At 39.6% G+C, this 18,332-nt stretch overlaps 1 protein-coding gene across 1 annotated transcript in view; it reads left to right on the top strand.

Annotated features, from left to right (window-relative positions):
• Positions 1 to 18,332, top strand: part of MAGI2 (membrane associated guanylate kinase, WW and PDZ domain containing 2) — a 1,419,801-nt gene that overhangs the window by 1,068,247 nt on the left and 333,222 nt on the right. Inside the window, exons 8-9 of the mRNA XM_024115935.3 lie at positions 14,219 to 14,340; positions 16,236 to 16,418. Of these exons, the coding sequence (XP_023971703.1) occupies positions 14,219 to 14,340; positions 16,236 to 16,418 (305 nt within the window). The remainder of the gene's footprint in view (positions 1 to 14,218; positions 14,341 to 16,235; positions 16,419 to 18,332) is intronic.

Here is an 18,332-nt window from a genome sequence, read left to right on the forward strand (position 1 = left end):
ATTTTTAATCACAGTTTCAATTTCATTCCTTGTGATTGGTCTGTTCATATTTTCTATTTCTTCCTGGTTCAGTCTTGGAAGGTTATACCTTTCTAAGAATTTGTCCATTTCTTCCAGATTGTCTATTTTATTGGCATAGAGTTGCTGGTAGTAGTCTCTTAGGATGTTTTGTATTTCTGCGGTGTCTGTTGTAACTTCTCCTTTTTCATTTCTAACTTTATTGATTTGAGTCCTCTCCTTCTTTTTCTTGATGAGTCTTTTTTGTTGTTTTTCCCTTGCTGCTTTCAATAATTTTTCTTTGTCCTTAATTTTTGCCAATTTGGTTACTGTGTGTCTCGGTGTGTTTCTCCTTGGGTTTATCCTCTGTGGGACTCACTGTGCTTCCTGGACTTGGGTGGCTATTTCCTTTCCCACGTTAAGGAAGTTTTTGCCTCTAACTTTTCATTCATTTTTCTTTATTCTGTTCTGCAGCAGTGAATCTCACCATTCCGTCTTCCAGATCACTTATCCGCTCTTCTGCCTCAGTTATTCTGCTATTGATTCCTTCTAGTGTATTTTTCACTTCGGTTATTGTATTATTCTTCTCTGTTTGTTTGTTCTTTAATTCTTCTAGGTCTTTGTTAAACATTTGTTGCATCTTCTCGATCTTTGCCTCCATTCTTTTTCCGAGGTCCTGGATCATCTTCACTATCATTATTCTGAATTACTTTTCTGGAAGGTTGCCTATCTCCACTTCATATAGTTGTTTTTCTGGGGGTTTATCTTGTTCCTTCATCTGGTACATAGCCCTCTGCCTTTCATCTTGTCTATCTTTCTGTGAATGTGGTTTTCCTTTCACAGGTTGCAGAATTGTAGTTCTCCTTGCTTCTGCTGTCTGCCCTCTGGTGGATGAGGCTATCTAAGAGGATTGTGCAGGTTTCCTAATGGGAGGGGCTGGTGCTGGGTAGAACTGGGTGTTGCTCTGGTGGGCAGAGCTCAGTAAAACTTGAATCCACTTGAAGGCTGATGGGTGGGGCTGCGTTCCCTCCTTTTTGGTTGTTTGGCCTGAGGCAACCCAACACTGGAGCCTACCTGGGCTCTTTTGTGGGGCTAATGGTGGACTTTGGGAGGGCTCACACCAAGGTGTACTTCCCAGAACTTCTGCTGCTAGTGTGCTTGTCCCCATGGTGAGCCACAGCCACCCCCCACCTCTGCAGGAGACCCTCCAACACTAGCATGTAGGTCTGCTTCAGTCTCCCCTGGGGTCACTGCTCCTTCCCCTGGGTCCCAATGTGCACACTACTTTGTGTGTGCCCTCCAAGAGTGGAGTCTCTGTTTCCCCCAGTCCTGTCGAAGTCCTGCAGTCAATTCCCACTAGGCTTCAAAGTCTGATTCTCTAGGAATTCCTCCTCCCGTTGCCGGATGCACAGGTTGGGAAGCCTGACCTGGAGCTCAGAACGTTCCCTCCAGTGGATGGACTTCTGTGGTATAAGTGTTCTGCAGTCTGTGAGTCAGCCACCCAGCAGTTATGGGATTAGATTTTGCTGTGATTGCACCCCTCCTACCATCTCATTGTGGCTTCTCCTTTGTCTTTGGATGTGCAGTATCTTCTTTGGTGAGTTCCAGTGTCTTCCTGTCGATGATTGTCCAGCAGCTACTTGTGATTCTGGTGTTCTCACGAGGGGGAGTGAGAGCGTGTCCTTCTACTCCGCCATCTTGGTTCGGCTCCGGCAGCCATCTTCCTGTGTTAAATAAGCCTCGTTATTTTCTCATTATGCGTGCTGATCAAAGAGTACTTAAAATGTAAAAGCATTTTCTTTCCATTTCTACTTGTTATTTGGCTAGACAATAACATATATTACCATTCTTTTATTTTATTTTAATGATTTTAACAATCCCATCATGTGAGTGTTAAAGAAAGAAGACTTCCAAAAATGGTGGATTATTATAATAGAATCTCCTTACAAAGCTCTGACAAAAAATAGAAGTGTATTTGATATCTACAGATGTGAGACTGATTATAATTAAATAAAAATTCAGAAAGATAAAGATAAGATTATAAACAAAAAGTCAGGTAAGAACTATATTTTTCTCACTGCTGTCAACGCTGAATACATTTGAAAGGATATTGTTTTCCTTTTTTTATAGTACAAGCTGACATTGTTAAACATTATTTATTACTAGTGTTTAATAGATGACTTTAGATGAAATTATGTTATAATAGACAGCTAATTGTGTAATAAAAATGGACGGATCACACATTTTTTATTATCAAATTTCATATGTTCAATCTAGCTAAGTAAAGTGAACTTTTAAATTATCAAGAAAATAATTATGTTCTGTGGCTGAGCTTAACTGGATCTACTATAGGCAAAAAGAGACTATTTGCTTTGATAAGCCAATAAAATTAATTTTGCATTAATTTAGTCCAGAAGAAACTCCTCACCATTAGGTGTGTGGTTTCTGAAAGCTTATTAAGTACCATTTATTGAGTCTGTCATAATGAAAAGACCTTAGTTCAAATTTCCATTAAGCACAACACTCATATATAGAGGTTGACAAAGTCCCCTCATTTTATTCTTACTTTCCTTTCTCCAGTTTTAATTGGGCATCAAAAAACATATGAATATATTTTCAGATAGATAAAATGATAGGAATGATTATCTTTCTTTTTTCTGTAATATTACTTAGTAAGTTAGTTGGGGGCATTGACTTAATATGTAAATAGTTAATAAGTATCAGTCAACCCAGAAAAGTCATATTAATAGCTACCGTCTACTAAGCAGTTGGTATGTATTAAGCACTTTACATAATTCATTTAGTCATTACCACAACACTGTATGTTAGATACTATTATTCGTGTTTTACAGACAGAGAAACTTAAAGAAGCCAGACCATCAAGCTCGTAGGCGGTAGAAAGAGTTGCAGCCCAGGACAGGAATTAAGAGACCTGATGCTGTGCATATTTAAGTTACACTTGACTCCCATACTCTCAGTACAACAAGATAATATTAAAATCTATGCATCTTTAAACATATATCTAAAATACATCTATACATCTTTAAACACTTTCACATATTTCTCTTCAAAACAGTCCTGTGAGGTGAATAGGATATTTACAGATGAGGCCATTGCAGTTCAGAGATATTAGGGGAACTTTACAAAGGTAGTGAGAGGTAGACTTCATCTTCAAATGTGGTTTAAACTTCAAACGCTGGTTTGATCTTAAAAATAACAGAGAATGATAACTGAGACTCATTGTAAGTGGCTTTCACTCTGGTGAAGCCCAAGAGGTCCATGTGAGATTGAGGAAACCAGAGTGCAGGCGGCTCCCCTCACCTATGTTACTGCTCACAGCCTAATCCACCATTTACAGGTAACTCTTATGTGAACGTCAAGGGGAGGGTCTTACCTGCGATCGAGGTTCCCCCTTGTTACCACATAAGGAATTTCTATAAGTAATTGAGTAAGTACCATGTTTTCATTTCTTATTGTATCACTGGACTTCAGCAGGACCTAGCCTGTCCTTTTCGAGGTTTGAGACAAGACATATGTAGTTGTTATTATTGACTCCCCCCATTCTCACTCGCATACAACTCTAACCTTACTCATAAATATTAGTGCAGAATCTTATTATCATTATCATGATTGCCAGAGACGGTGGCCCATGTTCAATTTCCAGAGTTGGTAAAGGCAAAGTTCAAGAAAAGTAGAGTTAGGATTAGCCTTAAGTGAGGCTAAAAGGCAACCCTTGGAGGAGACTCTTCTAGTTTGAAAACTAGGTCACCCAAAGCCGGTCTCCTGGCACCCCACCCATACTCTCATTATCATTTCATTGCTCACTTTTTACAATATGCAAAACATACACACACATATATGTTTTCTTATAAAACATATTCAGCCCCTATTTCTATGCACATAATCATTGGGTTCTTTAAAAAAATCATTTAATAATCAAAATAATGTGCTATATTTTCACGGTTTTATCTTCCAAAAACCAGCATGTACTTTACAATGCCGTGAAAGTTTCCAGTTTCACAAATAACACTGATAATTGAGACTCACCTGGCTGAAGTAGTCACAGATTATTAAAGATAGCCCAAGGCTACATATACATAAGAAGTATCATTGAAAAGTAAATGTTTATTTGTGTCAGAATCACCTAAATCAATGGTGTTGGAGTTGGCACTACACAGAGGTGGGTTTGATTCACGTATCTGCTTCTTACTCTGAGAGCTGCAGAAAATTGTTTACCCCCTCTGAGGAGCTGCTGAATTAAAAGCAAGGAACATATTTACCTGAGGGTTTGGCATATAGTATTTACTCAATGAATATTATTTCCCATCTCTCGCTACTACCCACCGTTCTCCCATTATTCTGTCTTTTATTTACAAGGCTGACATTCATTTGTCAAACAACTATTTCTTTCCACAAATGTGGCATCTGTTAAATAGAATTTAAATCTGAACAGCAACTAAGTAACTTTAAAAGCGTGCAAGATAGAACGTTCTCGTGAAATATCCAACATCACACCTTTCATCTTCTTTATTTGTAGCTTTAGAATGGAAAATACAAGCTCGGCCAACATGGGAGCCTAAATTCACCAACCCTGCATGTGTATTGTGCAAAGGAACAAACAAGTTCCATAAAAACACATCCCCTGTTACAGATACATGAAACTGTCATCTCAGAACTTTGCTCTTCTCGTAATGGCATAATTTTAGACATCGTGTGTTAATTATATAAAACTCTGCAACAATAGTTTTCCCAAAAAAGCCATCTATTAAACACAACAACGAAGCAACCTACTGCCACCTTTCTTTGCTCTTGGTTCTGCTGAACCTTTATCCTCTCTTCCTATGACTTCTTTTCCATGCCTTTCTTATCTTCCCAGGGTCCTTATCTTCTCAGAATGACAGGCTCCTGCCCAGTCAGGCCCCATGGCCACTTATTAATGGCAAGGTATTGAAAGGTTCTCTGCAGATTCTAGGTATCCGGCAAAAGATCGTTTTCTCCCTAAGACTCATCAAAAGTACTTTTAATTTTGCTTTGTTTTCTAATTCTTCCTGCATTACTTTCTAACATATGAAAGGAATAGCTATGTGTTTTATTTTTCTCTGGTCTTAACAGTGTTAAAGACCCAGTAGTCAGGAATAATATTTTTTTAATCTTTTTCTCACTCTGAATATTAGACTTGGAAACCTGGGGAGGTTTGCTATTATATAAAGTTGGAATTATCTTCCTGTCATGTTGACTTTCAAAATCTCACAGTCTTGCTCCCAATCGTGTCCATCTCCCCTCACTGGCACTCTTTCCCTGACTCCCTCCTTCCTGGATAATCCTAGACATTAGTGATGTCGCCTTCATGATTCCTCAATGTTCTGAGTGTCCTTGGTGATTCTCTGACTCGCCTTGATGTCAGGCCCAAAGTATTCCTGTACCCATGGCTGTGTAAGTCTGACATTATATATGAGTGATGTGTATGCACAGGTTTTTAATACTGAATCATATTTTTTGGAGTTCAGTAGACTTAGGCTATACTGTGACTTTACATTTTAATAAGTCATACCTAAGTTATTAATAAATTGCAATCCAGTTCAACATACAGTATATTACAAGTCATATTCTTCTCACCCTTCCCAGCACATTGTAAGGTCTAGTTCCCTGGGTAATGTGGTTCTTCACAGTCAGAGAGCATCTTGTCCATCCTCATAACACCGGGTAAGTACAATAACCAGTACATTGGAGGTAACGACTAAATGATGCTGAAATGACTGAGAATTCTAGGGAGCACTGCAACTTTTCCTATGTGCTTAATATGGCAAATCTCATTCTGTAATCCCCCCAAGTTCAAGAATAAGGCACATCCTCCAGGATGGAGACTTTCCAAGTTATGGCCAGCCATTAGACTAAAGCCGTAATGGAAGTAGGGAAACTTGAAACAAAACAAAACCTCCTCCCATGGTTTGGAAGTATCCTCCCTGTCTTGAAGTTCATCCTCTCCCCCACGCCTCCTTCTCTCACGGCACCACCCACGCGCAAACATACGCATGTGTGTATTCGCGAGCCCCATACTCTGGCTAAGCAGGATGGATATTCCCAAACACCTTTGAATCCACTGTTCTCTTTCTAAAATGCCTCCTTCTCCCTCTGGCAAAATACATCTATCCTCTTAGAATCTGCTTAAGTGTCACTTCCTTTGTCAAGCTTCTCTGAACCATCAGACTAAGTTGTCTTTTCTTCTTTGGAGTCCCCACTCTGTGCATACAAATTTTCTGGCCGCTTATAGAGGGACCAACTCAGCCCAGTTTACCCAGGACAGTCCAGGTTTTAGAAAAGGAAGTCCTGGGAAACGCGTTAGTCCTAGACAGACCTGGGGTGGTTGGTCACCCAACTTGTGTGTCTGCCCCGTTGGAGTATGGGCCCCCTTTGTGAAGGGGTTGTGTTGTATTCATTTTCGTGTTCCCAGGGCCTAGCACACTGATACATTCATGAAAGTGTACATGAGACTTAAAGGACTACAGCCAGTGAGTCAGGGTTGGCAGACACCAGTGGAGGAGAATTGATCTAGTCTTGTCTCTTAATACTGAAAGATGTTGAAATAGTGTAGTCTTTTAGTCTCCTTCTAGCTAAGCTCTCTTCTCCAAGTTTATAACTCACTACTTTTGCTCAGTCTCTTGTTACCTTTGATAACAATAACCTCCTCCTGCACCCAGCAATAAAATTTAAGAGAGGTGTTTTATGGGAATGGAAAGGGATGGATAAAAATCATTTTTAAATGCATGCCTACTGGCTCTGAAATTTTAAAAAATGAGTCTATGTGTCTTGCAGGTCCTGGGGGCTTCACGGCGTAATTGACAGTGCACGGTGTCATTTCTGCTGAGAGTAAAATATCAAGTTTTCCAAGTAATTAGTAAATAGTAATGGCTAAGCGATGAATCCCCCTTATACGTAAGATACACATAAAATACACATTACAAATCAATGCCAACTAAATAACTTGCCACTACTCCTAGGGAAGGGAAGAGAGCTCATTTATCTGAAAATAGATCCACATTTGGGAAGCTCTGCCTGGTGGGGAATGGAGGACAGACTCCTTAGCTGTGAGAGTTTCAGCACGAATATAAAAATACTCTTCTCAGTTGGCCATGATTCCACCTCCCACTTGGACACTATGTCCCCAGATCGGACACCCTCGTGTCCGGAAAGAGCAAGAGAAAGTAACACGTGACTCAATCTTCCCTCCCATGTATTCATAAAGCAAATTCACATTTCCCTCAGGTACAGCAGGGAATAATGAACGGACACCTATAGAAAGAAAATTATCACTTAAGTGTTAGAATTGGGAAGAAATCTTTCAAGAGGTAGGATTCAGTTAGTCTGTTTTTAGAAAATGCTCCAAGTAAAATAGATTTAATTCTTCCATGTATCCAAAGCTCATTTTTAAAAAATAAAGTATATTTAAAACATTGGTACTTTTAAAATTTCTAGATTTTCAAAGCACTGTCAGGCATACATCATATTATGGAAAGCCTATTTTATAGTTCTTTTTGTTTCTGTTTTATCTCCCCTGCTAGACTAGACTGTGTGTCTGATTGATCTTTGCCCCTACCTGCACCCACTACCAAAGTGCCTAGCAAAGACCATTTGAGAAACAAATATCTGATGAATCACAGTAGCATTTATTGAGTACTTACATCCAGGCACTGGTCTTAAGTGATTTACTCATTTTAATTTATTTAATATGCACAACAACTTTATGAGGTGGTCTTACTTTTATCCCAGCTTTATAGATGAAAAATTCTGAAGCACAAGGAGGGTAAATAATGTGCGAAAGATCATATGCCTAGGATGTGGTGGGGCTTGGATGTGAATGCCAGCAATGTGACTGCAGTGACCAAGCTCTTAACACAGTGTCCTGCCTTCTATCGAGAGGGTTGGCCGCAAAAGATCCCTGTAGAGTTATTATCTTCTCTTAGTTTCTGAAGCAAGAGGAAGTTTTTATTCCATCTATCTCAACTGGATAGTAGAGAAAACTTTATGGGGTCTTCTCGAAGCTTGTATTTAAATGAATAAAAATACAGACAGGGAGGGGGCAGTGTTTGGCTACCAATGTAGCTACAGTTTAGGGGTCCAGATGTGAAGAGGCAACATACACTTTCCTGACCATCCAGAAGTATGGGAGTCAGAATTAGGGTCAAGCAAAACCTATGGAATTCCAAGCAACCCGGAAATTCATACTGTGATTCCATTCAGGAATTATTCTCTCTTTAAAAAAAATATATGCTCCCAGTGAAATAGATTTTGGGAAGCCCCAAAAGGAGCAGGTTTGCACAGAAGGGATGACATACTGAGCTGCAGCCCCAAACCCCAAGCCAACCTTCCCACACCCAGTGCTGAGTAGCTGCCTCCTGGTGCTCCCATACTTTGTCCCTAATGTAGTGCTTTGCCATTTGAGCACATTTCTGTTGTAACACAAGACAGCAGATCCAAATCTTTCATCACCGAAGTGGGATGACTTCTTCATCCTCACGAGAAAGTCTTGAAAGATTCTCTGTTTTGAAGGATTCCATGGATCATTACCCAAATGCAGATTGGTTATAGCGCATAAGTTGGCCCTAAGCTTCACCATAAGTTCTGTCAACAACATGTATTTTATGGGAGAGTTAAACTGGAAAACAGCGAGATCTATGACCTTTCATACACGCCTGCCTCCCTCCAGGCATTTATTCAACAAATATTTGTTGAGCACTGACTACCTCTTGCGTTGGAGTAATTAGTGTAGCCACCTTGATCATCTTGGAAATATTTTACTCGTGGTACAATCTCCACTCGAAAGTTGCTGTCTTCGTCTCTCACATTGAGCCAAAGATCCATTTCTAATCTGTCAACTGAAGTCAAGATGATGTGATAGTGACCAGTGGGTACAAAAAAGGTGTCATTTGTGACTATGCACTAAAAGTGCTCCTCTCCAAAAACCCAGGAGAAGCAAGGTGGAGAGTTAACAAGCTGGACTATGGAGGGAGCACTGGTAGCGAGGGTCAGATGATGGCCTTCATCACCCAGCAGACTTGTCCTGTGTGTACTGATGGGCTCAGGATGTACGACTTTATGTACGACTTTCCCCCTGTTTCTTCTATTGCTTCCCCACGGTGAAGGAGGTGGCAGTCACACAGGACTCTGAGCTGGGACTACCTTTAGCAGCATACCATCCATCAGCTGCAAAGATTTCCTTCCCTCTGTGCATGTCTCACCCTTTTGTTGGCACGTGTCCTCTCTTCTAGAGCAAAAGAGCATTTCCTAATATTCCCCAGGGCCCTACACAGAAAAAGAGACTTCCAGTTGAATAAGGCAAGACAGTCCTTATTCAACTACCTTCTCACACCTTCTCAGCTTCTAACTTAGGGGATTGCAACCCTCGCTGCACTATAGAGTTATCTGGGAAGATTTTTTTTTTTAATGTCAATGCCCACTAGCTATCTATTTTACATTTGGTAGCGTATACATGTCCATGCCACTAGTGGGAAGCGGCCTCATGGCACAGGGAGATCAGCTCGGTGCTTTGTGACCACCTAGAGGGGTGGGATAGGGAGGGTGGGAGGGAGGGAGACGCAAGAGGGAAGAGATATGGGAACATATGTATATGTATAACTGATTCACTTTGTTGTAAAGCAGAAACTAACACACCATTGTAAAGCAATTATACTCCAATAAAGATGTTTAAAAAAACAAAAAAAAAACCGTCAATGCCCGTACCCGATTTGGAGATTGTGGCTCAGTTGAGTTAGGGTGGGCCTGAGTCCTCTCTGTTTTTGTTTGCTTTTTAAGTTCTTCGGGTTCATCCAGAGCTACAAAGTACTGCCACATACGAACTTATCTTAAGTTTCCATTCCATTCCATAATGAAAAGGGGAGGGAGGAGTTAAGCTGCAAATGAGTGACTGTACTGGCGAAGAGAGAAGGTGATGGAATGTCATCCTTGAATATCCTGTTTCCTTTGCCATTCCCACATGGAAGGATCTCATATCAGTAGTCTTTCTTTTTTGTGAAAGGAAATGGGGTTGTTGGGATCTACCCTCTTCAGAATATGTCTCTTACCCCCTTAGCTCTTAACACCTAAAAATTCTATTACTAAAATATGGTAATAAACTAGATTTAACTAAAGAATAAGAACTCTTGGTAGCTTCCCAGGCTCCTGTTCAGTACAGAGCTGGATGAACTAGCTAATAATTCTCTCGCAGAGCCTAAACAATGAGGAGGAGGATGACATTTGTCATTCACATCCTTTTACACATTGTAAGTCCCCCAAATCCTTGCTAAAAGGACTTCAAACTATTCTTATCGGAAGCACAAGACAAGAATTCTCCATTCAGCAACAATCATATTTCTTTGTAATAGGTCTTTTAAAGCTTGGGAGCATTTTAAATTCGAAATGAATGACTTTATTTGTGACAATGCAAATGTTCTGTAGCAATTAGCTCAGGACACTAAAGCTATCCCAGCTTCCACGCTTTGTCATGTACAAGTCATACCAGACAAGTTCATTGGTATTTTCATTCTCTGTGAAATGTAGAACTTCACTTTGATGGTGAATGGAATCTTGTCAACATAGTTTCCATAAAGCTCTGACTTTTCTAAGGAAGTAATTATATGTAGCTAGCAAGTTGGAGGAACCCAACTGTATAGCAAATCTACCCCAGAAAGTTCTTGTAATGTATTTTCTAAGGATAAAGTTATGCATATGATGAACAACGACCTAGAAAAACAGAAACAGAACAGATAGGAAATGAAGAAAGCTGATACTTCGGTACACCTCAGAACAGTTTCTGATTTCTCAAAATTGGTAACATATATTTGCAGACAAAAGTTTTAAAACACACATTCATCATAAAAAAATTTATTATCTCTCACTATGTCCAGTGCTTAGTATACAAAGTTGAATAACACATGGACCCTGTATACAGGTGTGCACAGTCTAGAGAAGGAAATAAACATGAAAATCAATTATTAAAACACAGTATGATAAGGTTACTAAATTCATTATTGTGTCATTATCATTTAGGATGTTGTATACTACATCACAGAAACACCTTTATCCAAGACCTGGAAAGAATGATCTCAAGAGAGTCAGTAACAGGAATACTATGTCCTTCAGAACAACTGTCTTGAGTTTATCTTAAATACTGTGAAGAATGTAACTGGTTTCTCTTTCTTGCTGAATTAGCAGCTTGAAAGCTCAAAGCTAATTTGCAACATAACTCTAGTAAACAAATAGGATTCTATATTATTAATTTTGTCTATTGATCTTCCACCTAGACTCAACTAACTTCACCCTGGATTTTGTTTACTTTTCCTTGTTGTTCTTTAAAAGGGCCTCAGATTGTCTTGACTATGAGGCAGGGTGTAAGAAAATAAATAAACTGTGATGACGGAGGTCTGTTGAAGGTTTTATGGAAGCCAAGGGGAGGAGCACAACACAGGCAGAGAATGTTGCTGGGTGAGGTTGGAGAAGGAGTTATGGAACAGATGGAAAAAACATTGTAATAATAATGACAATAACAGCAACAGCACTTATAAATAATAGTAATAACTATACTTTGAAAATAAAGAACAACTATACCTTACAATTGCGGGGTCCTCCCTGTATATCTGTACTTTGCAAACATTATTTCTCTTATCTTCACAGCAACTCCAAGAAGTAGATATTAATGTCCCCATTTTACAGATGAGGATATTGATGCTCAGAGAGTTTAGTAATTTGCCTAAGATGCCACCTTGAACCCAGGCTGTCTTGCTTCAGCTGCTACCCCACTAATGCTCTGAGTCTCACGGGAAAAGAGAAGAGGCTTGATAAGGTGTTGCTGATTTGAGTGGCTCCGAGTGTATCCAAAGCAAAAGGTGCATGTGGTGATGCAGCCAGAGGAGAAGATATGGAGATGAGTAAGGGCAGAGTCAGGAGTAATATTTCTTTAGGTAATAGGAAGATTTCAAAGGAGTTTAGTAAGAGGCAATGGAGAAGAGGGAAGAGGGGCTTCAAATCTGCCCCTCCTGAAATAGAGTGGTGCTGTCAGAGCTTATGGAGTTAAGGAAGCTTTGAAAGCTCCATACTGTAGTTCACTACACACTACAGATCATGGTGACTCCTTGGTGACAAGAGCAGTACGGTAGCTTTTACTTCCAATGGAAAATCATCTTACGTAAGACACATTTACTTTGAACCCCATACCAGTGAGTTCCATGACCAAAGAACATTGTTATAAGCACCCCTTTCCTAAATAGCATCCTAACCTATTCCAGCGGCAATATTAGCGAGAGGTTCTGGTGCTTCTAAAGACCCTCCCGCCTGTAAAGCCTCCCCTCTGGACTCAAAATGAGGACAGTGTCAGAGACGATAAGATAATGATGGTGGTGGCCATGATGATAACAGCTGCTGCTAGTTACTGAGCATGTCTATGCTTGAAACCCTGGGCCAATATTCATTATTTCATTGAATCCTCACAACCACCCAGGAGGAAGCCAATACCGTGCCCATCTTAGAGAGGCAGACACTGAGGTTCAGACTTAATAACTTGTGCAAGGTCACACAGCAAATCAAGCGGCGGAGCTGGATTTTGAATCCAGGACTAAGTGACTCCAGAGCCTGCGTGGCAGCAGCTCCCCTGCCCTGACCTCATGAGGAAGTAACTAGATACTGCAGTCGTCTTATTGTGTTTCTGACAATCGCTTTTCTGTCTCACCAGGAATTATCTGACATACTAACAGAAAACTGGTTGTTGAGATTTTGTTTCTTTTACCTCCTTCCTTTTCTTTCTTTCTTTTTTTTTTTTTCTTTGCGGTACGCGTGCCTCTCACTGCTGTGGCCTCTCCCGTTGCGGAGCGCAGGCTCCGGACACGCAGGCTCAGCGGCCATGGCTCACGGGCCCAGCCGCTCCGCGGCATGTGACATCCTCCCGGACCGGGACACGAACCCGTGTCCCCTGCATCGGCAGGCGGACTCTCAACCACTGCGCCACCAGGGAAGCCCACCTCCTTCCTTTTCTTACTTGTATTTATAGACCTAAAATAAGGATTGTGTGTGCGTGTGCGCACATTAAGTATGTGTACACTCGTCAATGTGAAATCATACATTGAAAAGAGAAGGTATGTAGGTAAAGGATGAATTTTAGAGACACATGTGGTCAATTCCCAGCGTTTTCACTCCTAGGCTCGTGATTTAGAGCAAGTCATTTGACCTCTTGTGTGTCAGTCTCATCACCTTTAAAATGGGGATAATTCGAATTCAAGACTTGCCGTGAGACTTGACCCAGGAAATTTGTATATAGTGCCTGGCACAGAGTTAAGTACTGAGTAATTGTTCATTCCTCTTCTAAGCCCTCTCTCCTCTTCATGCTCTCATACAATAATCCTATTTTTGTTTGTACAAAGGACCAAAATCAGTGTACGTGCCACCCCTCTAGTAGGGCATGTATACGTAGAGAAAGAGCTACTTGACACTGCTGCTAGGCAGGGCTGTGGTTCCTACCCTCTCCATGGGCAAGGAACTCTAAACTTTATAAAAGAATGCATCACACTGTAAGAATACTGTAAGGAATTCTTAAACTCTAAGTCCTTGGTTTTAGCTGATCCACACTTGCTTAAAGATGCTCTGTGTTTGATATCTAGAAGTTTATTGTCTCACTAGGGAGAATGTAAATACTCTGCTTTTGACTGATCTCAGTATCAATCATCCTGCAGGTATTCCACAACTCCTAAATATCCTTAGGAGTGTTTCCGCACAGTCCTTTTATCCAAGTCTGTCTGATTCTAAAATGTGTGGACTTCAGTTGCTCTAAGAGTAAAGCAATCAGTGAATTGACCTTATACTTATCTTGTTGGATATTGGGACTTTACAAAGCTTAGAAATACTTTACAAATACTTTTTTCTTCAGCACCACTTGGTATAAATTTCATTTGTTGGCCATTTATTTGAATGCACCAAACTCGTCTCAAACTAACACGGTAGACCAGAAAGCAAGTTCACATTCTAGTTCTTTTGGCTGAATCCTGCGTGACTTAAATACAATACCATATGATAGAGCCATTGAGAGCTCTGCTCTTGTCAGGGAAATGCGTACCGTACACAGGCCAGCCCCAGCAGAGGCCTGACTGCGTGCTGGTGGGGTATTCAGCTAGAGCTATTCATACGTTCTCTTAAATGACTTTGCCCCACTGTTATCCTAATTTGAAATTTTATTTTTCAGCCACATAAATAGAAGAACACAGTTTGAAAACCCTGTCCTGGAAGCAAAAAGGAAGCTACAGCAGCATAACATGCCCCACACAGAACTTGGAACAAAGCCCCTGCAGGCCCCAGGTTTCCGAGGTTAGTACCTGTCAACACGCAGTGTTTCAGAGAGAAAGACTGTCTGTCGAACTGCCTGCTCTCCAAATAGGCCTGTATCTTGGACCATTTCATATAATTGATTTGCTTTCCCCAGACCCCTCAATTAACTTTAGCTGGGTGTTTGCTCTGTCTCTAAACCCATGCATTTAGCATTCACAAGTGAAGGTAACGCCTCGGGTAGCACCTTATAGGAATTTACAGCACGTTGCCAGGTAGAGCTGAACGGGTATGACGGTGGTACCGTAAACTGCAGAGATTCATAGAGACTCATAAGTTTGTCCTCAAATGACCAAGCACAAGAATGAGGCTTGTTCTCCTTTGTGACAGTAGACAGCTCGTCATCGACAGTACCTAGGCCCAAACCCGCCCACCCCCGCGCTGCCCGGGAGCGGTCGCACAGCGTGAGTGACCTGTCTTACTATGGGCGCCACCTCTCCTGGAGGCCCGGGTGCATCAATATGTCCTGGGTTGCTTGCTGCACCTCACTTCACCCTGGAGCCACATACGGGGATGAGATGCTGCACACACTTTTCACATCTTAGTGGGCTCTCACTCACACGTGAAAGCACGAAGGAGGCTCTAGTAGTCGGGAAGTCTAGATATGCCTACGGTTGATTTCACACCGTATCACTACAGCACAATAAGGATGAATGTAAAGGTCTCACCGTTGAACTTCTCTCCAAATTGTAAACTTTACTTTCATAAAGGAAACGGAGGTGACAAGATTATGTGTGTTTTTTATTTATATTTTAAAGAAGTGCTCTGTCTTCTTCACAAAGATATATGAGATATGTAAATAGACAAAGTAAAATTCCAATATAATGACTCATGACTTTATAGTTTGTCCATTACACATCACCTAAAATGGAACAACAGCAAACAGAATACTTAACTAAGTCACCATGTACAGCTTGGCTGTTTTAAATGTCAAATCATATCACCCACAATGGAACAACTAAAAAAATATATAAAATACTTGACAGTGATAACATTTAAAGCAGATATTAATTCTAATTCCTAGTATGACTATTATTTTTAAAGCATTTAATATATGTAGGAATATACTTATTACCGATCGTAGCTGAAAAAGCATGTTAAATAACAAATTACTAGTTAAACCTCTATGAGTGGGTTCAAGTTCTGTTCAGATCATTTAGGTATATGATCTGAACATGTCAACATATTATTACAAAATATGTTACCTTTACATTCATAATCATATCTAGAGATACTGGCTTGCCTCTCGCTCACGTTTTAGAGTATACTAAACACTCTCAGGTCAGTAGAAATGGATTTATCTAGTTATCTTTATAGCATCTCATAATATAAGCAAAAGCTAATTCAGTCCCACATCCAGGCATTCTTTCTAAACAATTTAGACATTTGAAGAGGTGCTAATATTCCACTGGTCCTATTTTTTTGGAAACAACATAGTCCATTTCGGTTTTCTAGTCCTATCCCTTCAAGGTTTGGGGCAGCACCGGCCACTCACCCATACCTCCTACCTGGACCTTTTCAGAACAAGAGAAATGTATCCAGATGTGTCTGGATGATTTTAGGCTCTGCTTTATCTTTACCTGTTGATTCAGCCCTTTTTAAGCACAAGAAGGTGAATTTAGTGAACGGAAACAATGATGACAAAAAAAGTCTCTCTCCAAACCAAGCAGCTCTTTCACCTTTCCCTGCATGCTTGGAACTGCTCTGCGTTTGTGGGAAGTGCTTAGAGGTGTGCTCCTGAAGTCACGCCTGCTTGCATTTACTGTAATTAACCCCACAGTTACCCTTGGGAGTGCTGCTCAGTGGCTGGCTTTTCCCCATGTAAGAACATGCCTTAACTGTGCTTTTTCTTTTTTAACTTCTATCGGCCAATGTAGAAAAACCACTCTTTACCCGGGATGCATCCCAGTTGAAGGGAACATTTCTCAGCACCACACTAAAAAAGAGCAACATGGGGTTTGGATTTACCATCATTGGTGGAGATGAGCCTGATGAGTTTCTGCAGGTGAAAAGCGTGATTCCCGATGGGCCTGCAGCACAGGACGGAAAAATGGAAACAGGTAAGTTCCTTAATACTTTAGAAAATTATTTTGCAACTTTTTTCCTAAGGCAAATATGAGGAGCTTCTTTCTGTGTTTTTAATTTGATGGTCAAAGGTCACTTCACTTTAGGAAAACCACAGATTATGTCTCCCCTAAATTTAATAATAATCAAATTGAAGTATTTCTGGAAACAACTTTAAATACCATTTTTGTCTCATTTTTCCTTCTATTTGCTGGATTCAGTGGACCCTTGAGATTGACACTTTTCTAATTTATTTCTGGAGTCCCTTCTCAGGGATGTGATTAACATTTCATACTTTTCTCGCTTATGTTCAGCTGTTGATATTTTTAAAATCTGTATTAATCTTATAGTATTCTCATGCTGAACTGCCCAGGTTAGTTATATTTAAATATGCACGCTCATCTCGTAGAAAAAATGTTAATGGTATTCATCTTTATATATCCCCATATAATGTTTTAATATATAAGGTTTTTTTTTCTCTAGTCCTTATGAATGAATTTTCATATGCAGTTACTTGGATATCCGTCAAATTATAATCAAAATTCATTTAACATGGAAATGCAGAGGCAAATTGTTAAGGGCAAGAAAATATAAAATATGAAAGGTGCACAGAGACAGAGAAAAAAGTAATGAACTAAGTCTGATTTTGTAGTCTGATTTTAAATTCTCCTACCTGGTCCGTGACTTGGAATTAGTCCCATAATTTATAAATACTATTTTCCTTGTCTGGAAAATAAAGAAGAAGTCAAATTTGATCTTATTTAAATAATAATCAAATACTGATTTAAGAATTTTGGAGTATTGATTTTGAAATGCCTTAGAAAATTAAGAAGTGTAATAGCTATATATCACCATGTCACACTTTTCCCAACATTGATATAATTTATGATGTTAACTTACTAAAGTCATTGGGTCCTAGAAGATACGGAAATTAGAGAATTACTTTTGAGGAAAAATTATGCCATTTGTGTGCTCCATATATTTACAAATTGTTATTCCGTGGTTTTTAAAGTGGTTTGTGTATGAAGAAACAACATAAAATTGAGGTCTTCATCTGACATTTTTCATTTTAAAAATGACTGTTTATTAAACGGTTCCTATAGAAATAACATCTTTTCAAGGTCACCTAATGAGTATATTTGTCACTGCCAGTCACTAGTGAGTAATAATATATTTAATAGATGTTACATTTCCTTGAAAGTTGAGTAAAGTTTCAAAACTAACCACATTTTTCAAATGCTACTGTTGTAAAAATCATGTGTACATAATTTTCTGCAAGTTAGAGAGTATCTAACTCTGCTGTTCATGTGGTGAGATTTTACTAAGCAGCCACACTTTCATGTTGCCAAAAATCACAAAAAAACATCAAATGACTCAATTAAAAATCATCCTATCACCTACAATTAGAATACGAGGAAATTGTGGATTTAATACCAACTTACTAGGGGGAAAAGGATCCCCAATGCTTTTGAACTTCAGTGAAATATTTAACAAACCCATTTCTTTTTTTTCTTGTATCAATATTTTTTTATTGAAGTATAGTTGATTTACAATGCTGTGTTAATTTCTGCTGTACAGCAAAGTGATTCCATTATACATATATATATATATATTCTTTTTTTATATTCTTTTCCATTATGGTTTATCATAGGATACTGAATATAGTTCTCTGTGTTATACAGTAGGACCTTGCTGCTTTTCCATCCTATACGTAAAAGCTTACATCTGCTAACCCCAACCTCCCACTGCATCCCTCCCCCAACCCCCTGCCCCCTTGGCAACCACCAGTCTGTTCTCTATGTCCATGATTCTGTTTCATAGATAGGTTCATTTGTGTCATATTTTATATTCCCTTATGTGATATCATGGTATTTGTCTTTCTCTTTCTGACTTACTTCACTTAGTATGAT

This window comes from Physeter macrocephalus, chromosome 5 (assembly GCF_002837175.3).
Source record: "Physeter macrocephalus isolate SW-GA chromosome 5, ASM283717v5, whole genome shotgun sequence".
Lineage (NCBI taxonomy): Eukaryota > Metazoa > Chordata > Mammalia > Artiodactyla > Physeteridae > Physeter > Physeter macrocephalus.